Below are 15525 nucleotides of genomic sequence, written 5' to 3' on the forward strand. Positions count from 1 at the left end.
TCAAGTGGAATTTCCTTGTTCCTTCTCAGTTACAGCAACTTCAGTAAATCACGTTAGTCTGACTTCACCTGACCATCACCAGCAGTTTACCAATTATTAAGTTAGGAGATCTTAAAGTTCTGTTTTGTGAACATGTTTAAGGAAAAACTAACATGACTGACTAGTTTGCATCCAGCAGAATACAGATATATAGCACAGCGAATGTCGAAGTTGTAAAAACTTAAAAAGATTTTTGTGCTTTAAGCATATTCTGATGGAAATACTAAGTCATAGTTGGAATGGAGCACTCCGAAACCGAAGCAAACTGGCTTGATTTCTTTCAAAAACATAGGAAGAAGACAATGAGCTACAAAAGAAGAAATTACTCCAAATTAGCAAGAAATTAGTAAAAAGACAAATACCCCAACATTTAATAATAATAATAATAATAATGATAATAATAAGGGCTTGGGGAAAAAAAGAAAAATAAATAATCTGTAAAAAGTGCTTCAAAATTCAAATTATTCTATAACAATTTAAATATGTAATTATGATTATTATAAATATAGTTTTTCCTTAGCTTTTTTCTTTTACTTTCCTAGATATTTTCCCTTGCCTTTTAAAAAAATAAGTTTCCAAATCTACTAATTTCTTGCAATTTGTGGAATATTTCTTACAAGTTCCTCATTGCCATGTTTCCCCGTGTCCCCAGAAAAAGCACCAGTTTGCTCAGGGTTCAAAGGTTTACCAGAGTATTTTTACACTGTTAGTACTTTTACTTCTTCCACCACTGGCCTCTTGCACAGCAGACATTTGAACTTGTCAGTGTAGCAAAGGCGCAGGTGTTACTAATGACACTAACGATGGCTCTGCTCTACTCCAGCATCCCAGTTAAACCATGACAGCGTGACAGGGAACCAGCACGCACAAAACCAGGACACTGAAACTGCAGCAGGTAAAGGTCATGATGAGCTGATGAAATATGCAATTATGCAATCTTTTTAGTCATATTACTTTAAAAAAAAACAAAAAAACTTCCTGGCCTCCTTTCACTTTCATGCATGCAATAACTTGTAAGCCAACGTGTGTTGTTGTTCAGATGCCGGCTAATTCATTTTGTACTGAAAGTGATTCATATTCTCCCCAACAAATTCAATGAAACGTATCCATCATCCGCACGAGGCTTTGGAATTAAATTTAGATTTCATAACTGCTGTATTGAATGCAATATTTATACAGGCTGACGCTTTCAGAAAGCCAGCTCTATTTTGGTCCTTTCCACATTCAAACACACACACACAAGCACGCAAGCAAGCAAGCAGCGGAGCAGGTTCCATGATCTTTAATAAAAGGCACATGTACAGCCATAGTGAGATGAGTGAGTCCACTGGCATAGAGACGAAGCATTAAAACACAGAAATACAGGAAGTAGAGGTCAGGAGGAGAGAGATCTATCTGCTTTACAGTAGAATCTAAGTAACATCTTCTCGTTCAAGTAAGTCTAACACTAATATGTCACTGTGGTAAGGTAAACCCCCTCCCCGAACCCGTCCCCACCCCTGCCCCCCACACACAGACACACACACACACACACCATCCGTCAGTCTGATCTTCTAGAAAAGTCTTCACCAGAGGGCTGTAGAGCTCCGAGCAGACGAAAAAGACTGTGCGCTCACAGTTTGGGTTGCGTCCCCTTGCTGTCTTTGACTCGTCCTCACGGGCCCCTGTTGCCTCCAAGTTCATCCACCGAGCGCATCAAACTGTTGATGACATTTCTCTGATATTTTGCACAAAATCAAACCACTGCTCTTATTCTGGAATATACCCCGGCCCAGGGTTTCTGAATGTCAGTGAGTTTGCGGTAATTTGATTAATAATTAAAAAAAAAAAATTAAAAACACACAAAAAAAATCATTAATAATATTGGGTCAAAGCCTGTATTTTACTGATATTTGAGAATTTAACTTGATTTGATAAAAATAATATTTTAAAAAGTCTTTATTCCATGATGGCAGGAAATGGGAGATAGATTACTGCTATAGCTCGACCGATACCGTCTCTTTGGGGCTGATACTGATAAAGATATTTTGGAGTTTTTAACAAACACATAAACATCGAGATAAAATGAGAAAAGAAAGGACATTCAATTTACATATAGGTAGCAAGATGGTCAGAGCAGCTGCCATTTTTATGTGTACTTAAAGGCGTCTTTTGTGCATTATCTAATCAAATTGTATTCATTAACTCTGAATGTGTGTACTGTAGGCTAATATGGATCTCTAAAACTAGTGACTGTGACACATTTTACGGTGAAACTGATGTGTGTTGTCACAATAGCAACTAACAAGTATCGCTATTTTCTGCTGAATTGGAAAAAAGACCCCTGCAGACAGTTTAATATCATTTCTATTCATTCTATTTCTATCATCTTTGATCATTTCTTTAAAGGATTTGTGATCGTGGTCACTTGCTGGCACTACGCGTAATAAAATAAATGTGTCGGTGCTCTCTGGTGGACAAACTGTGTAATGGTGACAAATTCTAAATTGCAAACCTAATTTTGAGATTTTTTTTAAACTTCAATTTCTTGTTACTTCATCATCATGCACACTGACACCGATATTGCTGCAATAAGCCAACATCAGCTGAAATATCACCCTGACTTATTTATAAATCTAGCTCTAATTTTTACCCTAAAAACGAGATTGTCTTCAAACAAAATAACATGTTAAATAAACGCATGACACAAAATAAAATAATTAAGGTTTTTGGGACACGGTCACACATGCACAAAATTAGCCATATTCCCTATCACGTCCATTCAATGTGAATAAAGGCGCAAATAAAACATTAACCTCCAGTGGCAAAGCAAAGTTTTGGTGAACTTTGACCACTGAGGTCGCAGCCTGAACCAAAAGCAAATAAGTATGTTCAGAGGAGACAATGATTGTTGCTTAATAAGCAGATATTGTGTGATATTGGACATGAAGAATACAAACTGCCCCATTTAACAGATGCTGCCTGGCTGTCAGTGACTCAGGAGACAGACATGGAGAAAAAAAAAGGGAAATGTGCCAACGACATTTATTAGGAGGCTGGCTTCCCGCGTGTCACAATCGGCACTGCCCACATTCAAAATGATGATCATATGCCTTGCTTTGCTCACGTGTGACCACACCGTTAAGATTTAGATTAAAATGGTCATATAGGACCCAGCTGTTTTTGTATTGAAGGGGTGGAAATTCCCAAATAAATTTGCACATGATCAAATTACCAAAAAGCAGCTGACACTCAGTGAACCTTTGTGGCCTTGAAGGTCTGTCATGTCCTCGAGGATTGTACGGTTTTTCACATAGAGGCATGTTCACAATAATCTCACAGTTATGATCTGTCTACACACACACACACACACACACACACACACACACACACACACACACACACCCACACACACACACACACACACACACACACACACACACACACACACACACACACACACACAGGCAGCCAGTCACACGCTAAAACCCAAAATAAAAAGAAAAAAAAGTTCACAGGTATTTAAATATTTAGGGTTAAGAGAAATAAAAATGGTATTAGTGTTGAAGGTTAAATATAACCACAGCTGGAGGAAGAGGTCGAAGAACTAAAATATGCATGCAGCCAGGCCGTCTCTCCTCTTGTTGAAAGGTTAAAGGGGGTCACTGGGGGGGACGCCGTCTTACGTCTGTTCTGGCAAGCCTTGAAAATGGACACTTTTGCCAAAACAGAAAGAAATTGTTGACGAGACTCAGGCATAAAGTGTGTGGAGGGAAGGGACAGACAAACACACACACACACACACACACACACACACACACACACACAGAGACACACACACACATGCCCTCCACATGCATACACATGTCCAAAGAACAGCTCAGTAGAGTCAGTCACTCTATTTTCACATTATCACGCGTCTTTGGGACATTTCAACATAAACGCAAAAGTTTGGGCCACACTTCAGGGTCCGCTGCTTGACTCTTTTTCTCTCGCTCACACACACACACACACACACACACACACACACACACACACACACACACACTAACAAAGATGCACACAACAACTGCACCCAGCGAATCCCACTTTGTTTGCTGTGTGTGTGTGCGCGCTACCTTTGGCTGCGGGTGTCAGGGGTGAAAGGTCAGACACAACCTGACCTCAGAGAGCCTCCACAGGTACACGTCAACTGTCCCAGAACCCCCTCCCTCACCCCAACACCCCCCGCCTGTGCCTTCGCAGGTTTCACCCCACCCCTCCATCCCATAACTAAGCCCACCCATCTCCATAGCAACTAACAGCTCCCCGAGCAAGGGGTCGCACTATCTTGTAAAAGGAGGTAAGTGTAATTAGTGGTGTGTGCATGTGTGTGCGCGCGCACACACGTGTGTGTGTGTGTGTGTGTGTGTGTGTACCCTGCGTGAATGTGTGTGAGAGTATATGTATTTGTGTGTGTGTGTGTGTGTGTACGTGTTAAGAGGTATCAGTGGTTCAGTGGTGTCTCTTTAATCTTCATCACTCCTCTCTCCCTCTCTCAGCCCCTCACCCTCCATCGTCCCTCTTCTTCTTCATCTCTCTTTCCATCTTCCTCCTCCTCCTCCTCCTCCTCCTCCTCTTCCCTCATTCTTTATTTTTGGACTTGAAAGATGAACAGGCGCAGGTTGATGTTTTTGGCGGCCAGCAGTTTGTTGCACTCCACCGAATCGGAGATGGGCAGAGGGACGTAGTCGGTCTCGTTGGCATCGTTGCTGAAGGAGTGGTGGTGGATGACTGGCTTGATCCGCACGTCGTCGTACGGCCCCTTCAGCAGCAGGAAGGAGCACTCCAGGGCAGAGTTTACCTGCACGCACACACACACACACACACATCCATGTATTGCTGTAGTAGCCACAACATCTGCTGCACGAAATATGCCGATTACCTTTTCTTACTGAAAGATTTTTTAATGAGAATCTGTCAGTTTGAGGAGAAAACCCCTGTCAGCGCTCTCTGTTGAATAAACTTAGCATATCCTACCTATAATAATCAAACTGAAGTCCATGAGAAGAATCTTATGCTGTGTTCACACCACAAGTCAAACAAGTGATGTGAGCACAGCACACAGTGACAAAATGACACAGTGAGGCGTCAACCAATAAGATGTCTGTTTGTTTTTGTTTTTTTTTAGCTGTGGCACTGTGTTGTTTTGCAGGTTAGTTGGCGCTATGCTAGCTCTCTGTGCACTGCCGGGAACATAGGGATACTATGGGGTGGTGAAATGTTTTAAAATTGGGCGCAGACATACATGAAAAGCATAGATATTTTATTGACCAAACACAAACTTAAGATAACGTTCATGCAAAGTGCTTTGCTACAAGTAGCAGACACACACATAAGCCTGTAACGACGCAGCAACGTTAATGAGTGCTTGAGCAACACTCGAAGGGCGACTTGGTGATAATTTAGCTGGAGCTGCTGTTACGCTGTTGCTCATGGTGTGAATACAGCATTAGTAGACCAAGTTTCATTGACGGGTTAGGGAAACTCATCTGCGTTCCTGTCACGGTCTGGAACTGCTCACTTCCGATGGTGTCGGCACTTGGTGGTGTTCATGGATGCATTTCTGAAGCACTAGTCAGACCAAATCCTAATAAATGTCGGGGGCTGCCCCTTGAAAGTTGGAGGCTTGAAAGTTGAGTTGACTGATATTGCTTCAAGTTGAGCAGTCATTTTTTTTGTGCAGTATACAAGTGAGGACGTTTTGGTCCCTAGATTTTGCTGCAAAGTGAGTGCTCTTGACTTTCACAATACTCTTTGAAGATGCAGACATGCAGGAAGCAGCACAGAGGAGGAGAGAGACCACGCCTTAAGGTGGAGATGTGGTGAATTTACAGCCCACAACAAGTTAATATGAAACAGTCTCTGGCTTTGTTTGATATTGTTGGAAAAACTGTTGTGCATTTGTAATCCGTCTTAAGCGCCACTACCTCATTAACTATATTATGCAGATGCCGCTGTCACGCTGAATGCCCCGCTGAACGTCCCGCTGAACACTTTAAACTTTAAAACTTTACATGGAAAACAAAACAAACTGTTGAATATTTGTATTGAACAGCCAAATCCAATTCAACTGGCATAACTCTGAATTGGGTAGAGGTGGGTAAAAATGTCTTTTTTTTTCTCAAACTGCATATTTTAGAGTGGCCTTTTATTAACCCACCCAAGGCACACTTGTGTTATTATGCTGTTTAATCGGCATTTTGATATACCACAATTGTCAGGTGGATGGATTATCTTGGAGAAGTGCTCACAAAAATAGATTTTAACTAAAATCTGAGAGAACTGAGACTGTTGTGTGCATACAAAAGATCTTTGGTTTTTTATTTAAACTTGGGAAAACATGCACACCAAAAAATGTTAAAAAAAACCCAAAAACAAGTAGACAGACAGAGCCGTGTGTGTACCTTGCTTTTGAGGATGAGCTGGAAGGAGAGGGTGCGCTTGCAGGACAGGTTAGGGTTGCGCTCTGAGTCATTGACGCGGGCCTTCAGAACCCACGTCTGATTGAGAACGGTGAAGCGTGGTGTTTCATAGTACAGACGAGTGATGAAGTCATCAGTGCGGTACGGCCTGAACTGCACCTCTGGATGGACACAGAAGCGGAGGACAAGGTTTGAATCAGGGTTAAGGCCGAGGGTTGGAGGAGAGAATGGTAATGTATAAAGAAGCAAAGGTAAAATAAAAGTTATTTCTGACATTTCACAGACAGATTTTTTTTGTCTTTATTTTTTCTCACGTACCTGTAAACCCAATCTTCTCGTAGCAGAGCAGGCTGAAGATGCTGTTATAGAGCTGCATGTCTCTGCGGTGGCTCTGGTCCATCTCTCCCAGTATTCCCATCAGCTCTGTACCAGTCTTAGTGGGATGGGAGCACTCGCTCTCATGCGCTGGCAGCTCGTGGAACGGACCTTGCCAAGGGCAGCCGATCCTCTTGTACTTGCACTGTGTCACCCTGGCAACACACGGTGAGTGAGAGCTAAGTAACAAAGTCGTGGAAGGAAAGATGTGGCTTTCTATAAATTAGCGGTGCTTTGAGACGAATACATGTTCTTTCCTGCGGAGTGCAGGGTACTAATAATATCAGAGGGTGCTAATTAACCTAGGCTGTGAACCAAGGCTAATTAATACTGCACTAATGATACGTTTGAGCTCAGGCCAACCTTAAAGAAAGAAAGACTGGGATTTATATCAGTTACATCATGGTTTGAGGTGCTTTTCAATGAATACCTGTTACTTTCCCAAAAGTAAAAGTGAGGTATTAATCATGTGAAAGGTGCTACTTAGCCTCTGCAGTGAACCAAGGATAATTAAAACCACACTGACGGCACGCACCTTATGTTAATAGCAAAGTTTTGTCTTATATAACCAAGCAGCTGGAAGCGGTTCATTATTGTAGTCGGGAGCCACTTTTACATTGCCCGTTCAAGGCGTATCGCGCCATTCTGCCACCTCACCGTTCTGGATTAACCCTTTGAAACCTGGATCAACATCAGTTTTCGTGTGCCCCTTTCAGACGCCTTTCACAAGTATTTAAACCTTTGAACAAACATTGGAAAATTAGTTTGATTTCCTTTGAAAACATGGGGGAAAGGAAATGACCAACTTGTCGAGAAAAGTCTCACAAATTGAAAGAAATTGTACCTAAATATTTGCTTTAAAAAGAGGCAGTCAAATCCTTGCAGGAGACCAGCACATTTTACTGTCTGACCTAACAAAAAACCTAGTGACTGCCATGGTCGTTGTCATGGCAACATTTAGCACGGGCACAGCTGTCCTGAGCAGGGTCACCTGTTGCTACAGCAACAACCCCATAGGATTTCATGCATGCAAATCTGGCCCCGGCCCGAGTGTCACACACAACAGAGACACAGTCTGTAATTACATCAGCTGCTTTTTTCTCCTCAGAAGTAGCAGGTCACATGCTCACCCATCTCCCCCAAATTAACCCCATGTGATACTGTTTCGACACACACACACCCATGGATATGTACCGGTGATTTAGTCATTGTGTGTGGCACAGCTGCTATTTTCGTGTTTCACTTTGTTGATGTGAGAGAGCCTGAACTCACCTAATAAGTGACTGCAGCTGTTTAACTCGAGCATTTGTGGGGAAACTGAATGGAACTCAATTTGAGACACTTTTCACAAGTGTTGACAACAGGTGTAGGGGGTTTCTTAGCTAAGAAAAGAAAAGTGTAATGTCACATCCTGCTTCTCCTACTCCTTTTCATCCAAATTAGCTCTGGTAGTTAAACCAGTTCCACTCAGGATTCTTAGAAACGTGTTGGGGTTACACAAACCAGCTGTTTGTTTTACTGTTTGTTTTGTTGTAGATGCTGTTGTTGCTTTTTTTATTTCTTTTATTTTGTTGCTTCTGTTGTTTGTTCTGTTTTTTCTTTCTTGTTAGTTCGCTTGTTGGCTTTTGGAAATTGCTTGATGGGTTTCATAGGGTGCAAACTATTGTTGCACTGTCCAATTTTCATTTGTACTGCTAAATAACAAAACTTTTAAAAAAGAGATTTTGTCTTCTGTTGTGCTGCAATTTGCTCCATAAAGGTTGATTTCTCTTCTATTTCTATAGAATTTCTTAGTTTGCTTTTGGAGTTATCTGTTTTCGTATTTCATGGCTTGTTGAACAATTTGGTCAGTGCTGTTGTTTTTAAGTGTGCTCTACAAATAAAGTTTGACTTGACAAGTGGTTCAAAATTATTTGCATGAAAGTCAGAACAGAACCTGCTCCATGTTTGTGGAAAAGGGGCATCTGTCCCTGTCTGCAGCCTCTTTCCCACTTTCTAAAAAATAATGTTATTCCCTACCTGTCCACTAGATGCCCTCATACTATTTCACCACAGTTCCTCCTGCACCTGCACAGCTGTTTGTACTTCCCTCATTAGCCCTGCAGTCACATGACCTCCTGTTCATGCACCTGCTCACCTGCTCTCACTTCCCTCATCAGACCTGCAGCCTCTTCTTCCTCATCAGTCACTCACCAGAGACCAGCCCAGATTCTTTGTTCATTTGCCAGTTCATCGTACTGCTAATACACTAATCACTGGTTTTCAAGCAACCTGGACCTTAATCTGAATCTGCCTGCCTACCAACACCTGCCTGTAAGATCATTTATGCACAAATAAATCACTGAACTGCACCAGCCTTCCCTTTTCCTCTGAGTTTGGGTCCTTTCCTTGGTGCCTGCTCTCTCTTCCATGACATGTTTTTGAGTGTGTGTGTGTGTGTGTGTGTATATATGTATGTGTATGTGTATGTGTATGTATACCTGTCTTGGCACTCCTCTTTCTGGTGTCTCTCTAAGCTGGAGCGGGGGAACTGTTTTAGGCAGAAGGTGCATTCTGTCGGCAGCTCACTGACAGCCTTCTCCACTGCAAGGTTCCTGCAGCACAGGTTCTTGCTGATCTCACACCTACGCAAACACAAAAAACAGCAAATCATACCTCAGGGCAGTGGTGACTATGTGACGTCTGTGGTATGCAAAGAATGTTCACACAGTTGGTGAACAATGCTGAAACATGAGTTGCTGGTTACGTTATGCATTTCTCAACTGTTGGACAGTTCTGTGTTGAAATTACTTTTGACATGCAAAAACAATTTCATCCAGTTATTTTCCTGTTCCCATGCATCAGTGAAGAACACAAAAGTAATTTGGTAGAATAATGTTGACAATGACAATACATTGTGACTCTAAACTTAAAGGTCAAGAGCAGCTTTTGGGGACATCTTACAGTCATCACTACATTATTGTTTTTCATGCTGTTTGAAATCATTCTTATCTTTCCTTAGCTCAACCGCATTTGTTTGTTTGTAATGCTCTAATTGATATTTCTTTTAGTTTATTTGCATGTAATTTAAAAAACCTGCATTAAATCCAAATAATTAAAAACAAAAAAGGACTAAGGAGAAGTTAAGAAGCCAAAGGCTTATACACACTGACCCCCCTTAACTTGAAAACAAACAATAACAAAGAAAGAAGAAAACAAATACCTAAAATTTAAGAGAAAAATACTACAAAAGATGAATGACAATCAAAATCTCACTGAGCTGAAAAGTAACCAATCAGTGAACATTAATCCAATAAAAAACAAGAAATACATAAACACGATGCAAAGAGAAAAAATATTTAAATTACATTACTATAACAAAATATTTAATAACATTTATTATATAAAATTATATAAAATAACATAATTAAACATAATGAATTAAGTGTAATTATATTTTTTCTTTAAATTTTTTTTAAAGATAATGTGCTCTTGATGTGTACTTTATTATTCCATATCTGTACACTGAAATATCTGATGAAATACCGGCCATGATATTAGTTATCATCCCATACTGCTGACTCAGAACCTGCAGAAAAACATATTTGATTTTTTAAAAATCATTTTCTTATTGTTCAAAATGTAACCATTTAAATTATTTGGCATCGGTAATGATTATTTGTGGCCAGGTGTCTCTGGAGAGTATAAGTGTTTTGACATAACAGTATAGGAACACTTAACAAAATATAATTTGGGTGTATAAATCACAATCATGTTCAGAACTGGAGTAATGATCGTCTTCTGATTTGAACTGAGTAGCTAATTTGTATTTATTTGTGCACTATCAGGAGGTGCCCATGTCTACAGGAAGCTGGGTGTACCTGCAGTTGGGACACGTAGCCTGTTCCTCCTTGAGACGAGAATCAGCCAGGAGGTGGATAAAACAGCCTGCACACATCAGGTGTCCGTTGGTACACTGTGGTAGGGAAGACAAGGTAAGGTGACACTCACACAAAATGAACGAGGAAAGTTGAAAAAACTGTGGGTCCTATGTGGGAAGACGCAAAGGATAAATATCTGAATTAGTACAAGCTGGAAAAGACTAACCTGAAAAATGTAAATTAAACTTTCTATTTTCGATCAATATAACAAAATGTGAACATAATTTGTAACAGTTGTGATTTATTTAAGTACTGTTAATTGGGACATCATAAAAACAGACATTTTTGGAAAACACACAAGAAGAAGCTGGGGTTATTTTAGAATTGTGTTCTATTCAAATCAACACAAAATTTGGGGGGACTGTCACTGGACATGTTTGGCTGAAGCTAGGCATATTTCCTTAAGAGTCTATTTTTAATTCAAGTAGTAACAGTGGATTGGCTTGAGCTGCCCAAAAACAAAAGAGTAACAAATTTGGAGATATAATAGCAATATTACAACCTAAGAGGCACTTTTATAGAGGAGAGAGATCTGGAGTTAAATAATTTTCTATGTGAATGATCGCAAAATTATGTGGGATGTATGGATTATCAGGCCTAATGTTATTAAGCTGTATTTCTTTCCATCAATACTAAGCATCTATGTTGAGGGCAGAATATTGAGTATGGCAAGAACTTGTCTTTACACAGTGTTGATTTAAATGATAAATGACGGTTTAGACCAGGGGTCTTCAAACTTTTTGGAATGGGGGGGGGGATTATAATAATTAATTATAATGTGAAAATACCTGGGGTCCAACTGCTTTTCACATCATATCATACAGGTTTTTTAAAAAATTCTCCATAAGCAAAGTAAAACATACTGTGGTATTTTTTAAATCTAATTTTAATAAAAAACTGTCAAAGAACACTAAGCCATATGCATACAATTTGAGCAGCTAAAAGTTTACTGTTTTTTAATGCAGTCAGAAGGGTAGGATCTGTATTTGTTCCAGTCTCAGTGACACATTAGTGATATGTTGTCACGTTGGAGTGGGAAAGTCAAGCGGCTGAAGACTGATCACAGTACTGCTTTCTGGCAGATAGATTTTAAACACGACACAGGTAAACAATTAAAAATCAATATTGTATTGATTCTCTAAAACACAACAAACTTAAAATCGTGATAATGAAATGTTTAGATATTTTCTTTAAAGTATGCTGTTAAGTTACCGTTTGTTTGCATGTTTATGTCTGATTATGAAAATGCACTAGTTCCACTTGTGTAGTTCGTACTTGGTACATGTCTACAAACTGTATAATAGTCCTGAAACTGCAAGGAAAAAATGCAAAGTGATTGTGCTTGATTAACCTATAATTTGTGCAGCTACATGTAGTACATTTTGAATCATAAGCTGTGGGCTGTTTTAAGTTGGTCAGAGGGCCACAATTGGCCCCCAGGCCAGACTTTGGACATGCCTTGTTTAGAACATATGTGCTGCATGGTGCAGGAGGGCAGGTAAGTGTTTACGACTTATTAAACAAGTATTAACTACAAATGTGTTCACTTGACATTGAAGCTGTCTGTTTGAGGTCATTAAAGAGAAGGGTTGGTTGAAGGGAAGGGCAGAAGATTATTTCATTTCAGGTTTTGGTTGAGCTCTGGATGTTTGTAGTCTTATATGAAGATTGGGGATGTGGCTTTTACTGAGGGTTGTTTGAGGATAATTCACAAATAATGTTGTGAACTTGAGCCTGCACAGCTGGCCACTCAGCCTGGGCGTGTCTGGTCTCTCAGCCTCATGGCTCAGCTTGCAGCATACAAACACACCGGGGCCTGTGTTCAGTCTAGTACTACTAAAAATAAGTGGAGCTGACCAGCGCATTCAACAGGTTGACTTTGGCCAGGGGTGTCCAAACTTTTTTGAATGGCGTCCAGATTAGATAATGTTAAAAATATATAGGGGCCAACTGCTTCTCACATCAAGGGGGTTACTTAAAACAGAAAAGATGTTACTTAGAAAAGAAATCCCATACAAATGAGACAAAAGCAACTGTTTCATTGTCCAGTGAAAGTGTATTCGACCATTCACTGTATCTGACAGCAGCGGTCCTCACTGTCAACTTTACGCCTCTTTGCTGTGGCCTTTCTGTTACCTTGCTGTTAGGTAACTATTCTTTTACATGTTTGCCATCTGTTCATGAAAACATCAATTCTGCTTGCATATTTCATACTTGATGTATATCGCCAAACTGTGAGGTGAAGAGAGAAAATACAAAGTGATATGGCTTGATTCACTAGTATTATGTGGCAGGCCACATATGGTATATTATGAAAGGCAAACCAAGGGGCATTTAAAATTGGTTTGAGGGCCACAATTGACTTTGGACATGCCTGACTATGGTGATCGGCGGTTGGGGCACATGGGGAGTTGCTAGTAGGAGGTCCGGCTGGTTTGCTGTTGTTTGACAGTAGGTTTAGGGTTATGAGGGTTGTGATTGACACCACGTTTACCTGGTATACAGACGCCTTGGGCAAGTCTAGGCACACGGTGCAGCACAGCACTGAGTACAGTCTCTCCTCCAGCTTTCCTGACTCTCCCTCGGGCAATCTCACCCTCTTCTTGGGCGGCTCGTCCGGGTCAGGCTCGGGCCCTTCTCGCCGTATCCCGACCTCCTCCTGCATGGCTGCGACCCCGGCGACAGCCTCCACCGCTGCCCCCACGGCCCCGACCCCCAAGCCGGCCGAGGAGGAGCCAGGGGCGGCCACAACGTCTCTCTCCTCCAGTGAAGACATGGCGACGGGGGTTTAGAAATTTCTTAGGTGTACCTGCCGCGACCGGGCTGAGCCCGAAATATAAGCAGGTTAGCTCAGGGCTAGCTTACAACCTGTCGAGCTAACGGTCAGCTGACAGCTAGCTAACGTTGGCTAGGCTAACGCTACGGCTGTCAGAAATGAATGCAGACTAACTTAGTATTATTATTATTGCCACCCTCCACTCACGACATTTAACAAGCCAATGACTGTGTAATAACGAGATCATGTGCAAAATTTAATTACGACTTCATTAAACGGTTACTAGTTGTGTTGACTTACAGTGAGGCTAGCAGAGTGTGCGGCTAGCTACGTTGACAAAAACACAGCAGTCAGTCCTCTGGCTTTGCAGAACAAAAACAACTCTCTCAGCTGTTGTTGTACTCTCGACGCCGTTATTCACAATGACAGCAGATAACAGAGATGTACACGGCGGCCCAGCTCGGCTGCTCATCTAACGTCCCTGCTCCGGTACCGACTGACTGTCCACGGGACCCACGGGACCTGTCGGTGATTAACGCCGCGGTTAGACAGAGTTCTGCTGGGACTCGTCTCTCTGGTTACACAGCCATCTTTGTTTTTTTCCTGTCCGTCTCCCCCGACTTCACCCTGCACAGCCTTTACGACTCCGGGTCAATTACTCAGGCAGCCCCTCGATCTTGGCTAATAATAGAAGTATTTAAAAGTAAATATTTTTGCGAGTATGTGTAACGGCCTATGTGTGCCAGTGACTCCTTCAGTACAGCCGTGTGTTGGCTGACAGCGGAATGTTTTATTGTGCCAGATGACTTGGGATATTTAAAGAGTTTTTAATAGCGCATGCGTACTAAGCACCTGCGGGTCAGCGTATAGCAGGACTTGAAAGGTGACCAAAACCCGATATGCGACAAATTTAGGCCACCCATCACAAGACGCATCCTCGGATGAAGTACCTGAAAGCCATACATGATTGAAAGTAGAAATATCTTATCACAAAATGACTTTGGTAGAAGTTAAAGTCACCTATTAACCCCTTGAAACCTGGCAAATTGGTTTGATTTCTTCCAACAACAATATATATATATATATATATATATATATATATATATATATATATATATATATATATATATATATATATATATATATATATATATATATATATATATATATATATATATAATAGAATAGAAAATTTAAAAAAGGAAAAAAACAACAATAAAAAACAAGGAAATATCCTATAAAAGCACTTAAAACTTATTTATTTGTTATTATTATTATTATTATCAGTAGTAGTAGTAGTAGTAGTAGTAGTAGTAGTATTGTTGTTGTTGTTCTTATTATGTAATGTAGTTTTAAATATGAAAATATTATGTTCTAAATATATAATTATTATAGATATAATTTTCTGGACATTTTCCCTCGTTTTTTGGATATTTTTCGAATGAACATAATTTTTAGGGAATTTTCTTGTCTCCTTTTTCTAGTTTCTTGCAATTTGTGGGACATTTCTTGTCAAGCTGGTCATTGCCTTTTTTCCCCCATGTTTCAGAAAGAAATAGAACCAACTGCTGAGGTTTCAAAGAGTTAAAATATTACTTTAGTTAAAGTATCTGAAATTTACTGTACTTAAATATCAAAAGTAATTTCATGATATTAAATGTACTTATGTATTGAAAGTAAAAGTACAAGTAAATACTGTTAATAAAAAGATAAAATCATAGTTTTGAGAGTTATGACGTATACTTCTTTGTAACGTACATAAGCTTAAAAATTGATCCTAAATTACATTTGAAGAAAAACAAGGTGTTTTTTTATACAACTTAAGTGGATTAAAGAACGTAATCATTTTTTTTCTCCCCTCCCATTTCTTCAATCGTCTGTCCGTCCCCTCCTACCTTCCTTTCCTGTTTTGTAGTGAGTAACTAAAATGCTTAGGGGGATGTAATGAAGTAAAAGAATACATTTTACTTAT

At 40.3% G+C, this 15525-nt stretch overlaps 1 protein-coding gene and 1 long non-coding RNA gene across 2 annotated transcripts; one reads left to right on the forward strand and one right to left on the reverse strand.

Moving 5' to 3' along the window:
* Positions 1-1305: 1305 nt before the first annotated feature.
* zftraf1 (zinc finger TRAF-type and ring finger containing 1) lies at positions 1306-14556 on the reverse strand. Its single transcript, XM_042506066.2, has 7 exons — positions 13854-14556; positions 13272-13600; positions 10718-10812; positions 9338-9481; positions 6801-7012; positions 6465-6643; positions 1306-4861 (listed from the first exon to the last, which is right to left on the reverse strand). Exons 2-7 carry the CDS (start codon positions 13551-13553, stop codon positions 4649-4651), a joined length of 1125 nt encoding a protein of 374 aa, XP_042362000.1. The 5' UTR covers positions 13554-13600; positions 13854-14556; the 3' UTR covers positions 1306-4648.
* LOC148186612 (uncharacterized) lies at positions 7453-13482 on the forward strand. Its single transcript, XR_015779557.1, has 3 exons — positions 7453-9170; positions 10685-10831; positions 13344-13482. It is a non-coding gene; the product is annotated as an uncharacterized LOC148186612 (long non-coding RNA).
* Positions 14557-15525: the final 969 nt, after the last annotated feature.

The sequence above is a fragment of the Plectropomus leopardus genome, chromosome 17 (assembly GCF_026936395.1).
Source record: "Plectropomus leopardus strain MGB_pleo_1.0 chromosome 17, ASM2693639v1, whole genome shotgun sequence".
NCBI classification, from domain to species: Eukaryota; Metazoa; Chordata; class Actinopteri; order Perciformes; family Serranidae; genus Plectropomus; species Plectropomus leopardus.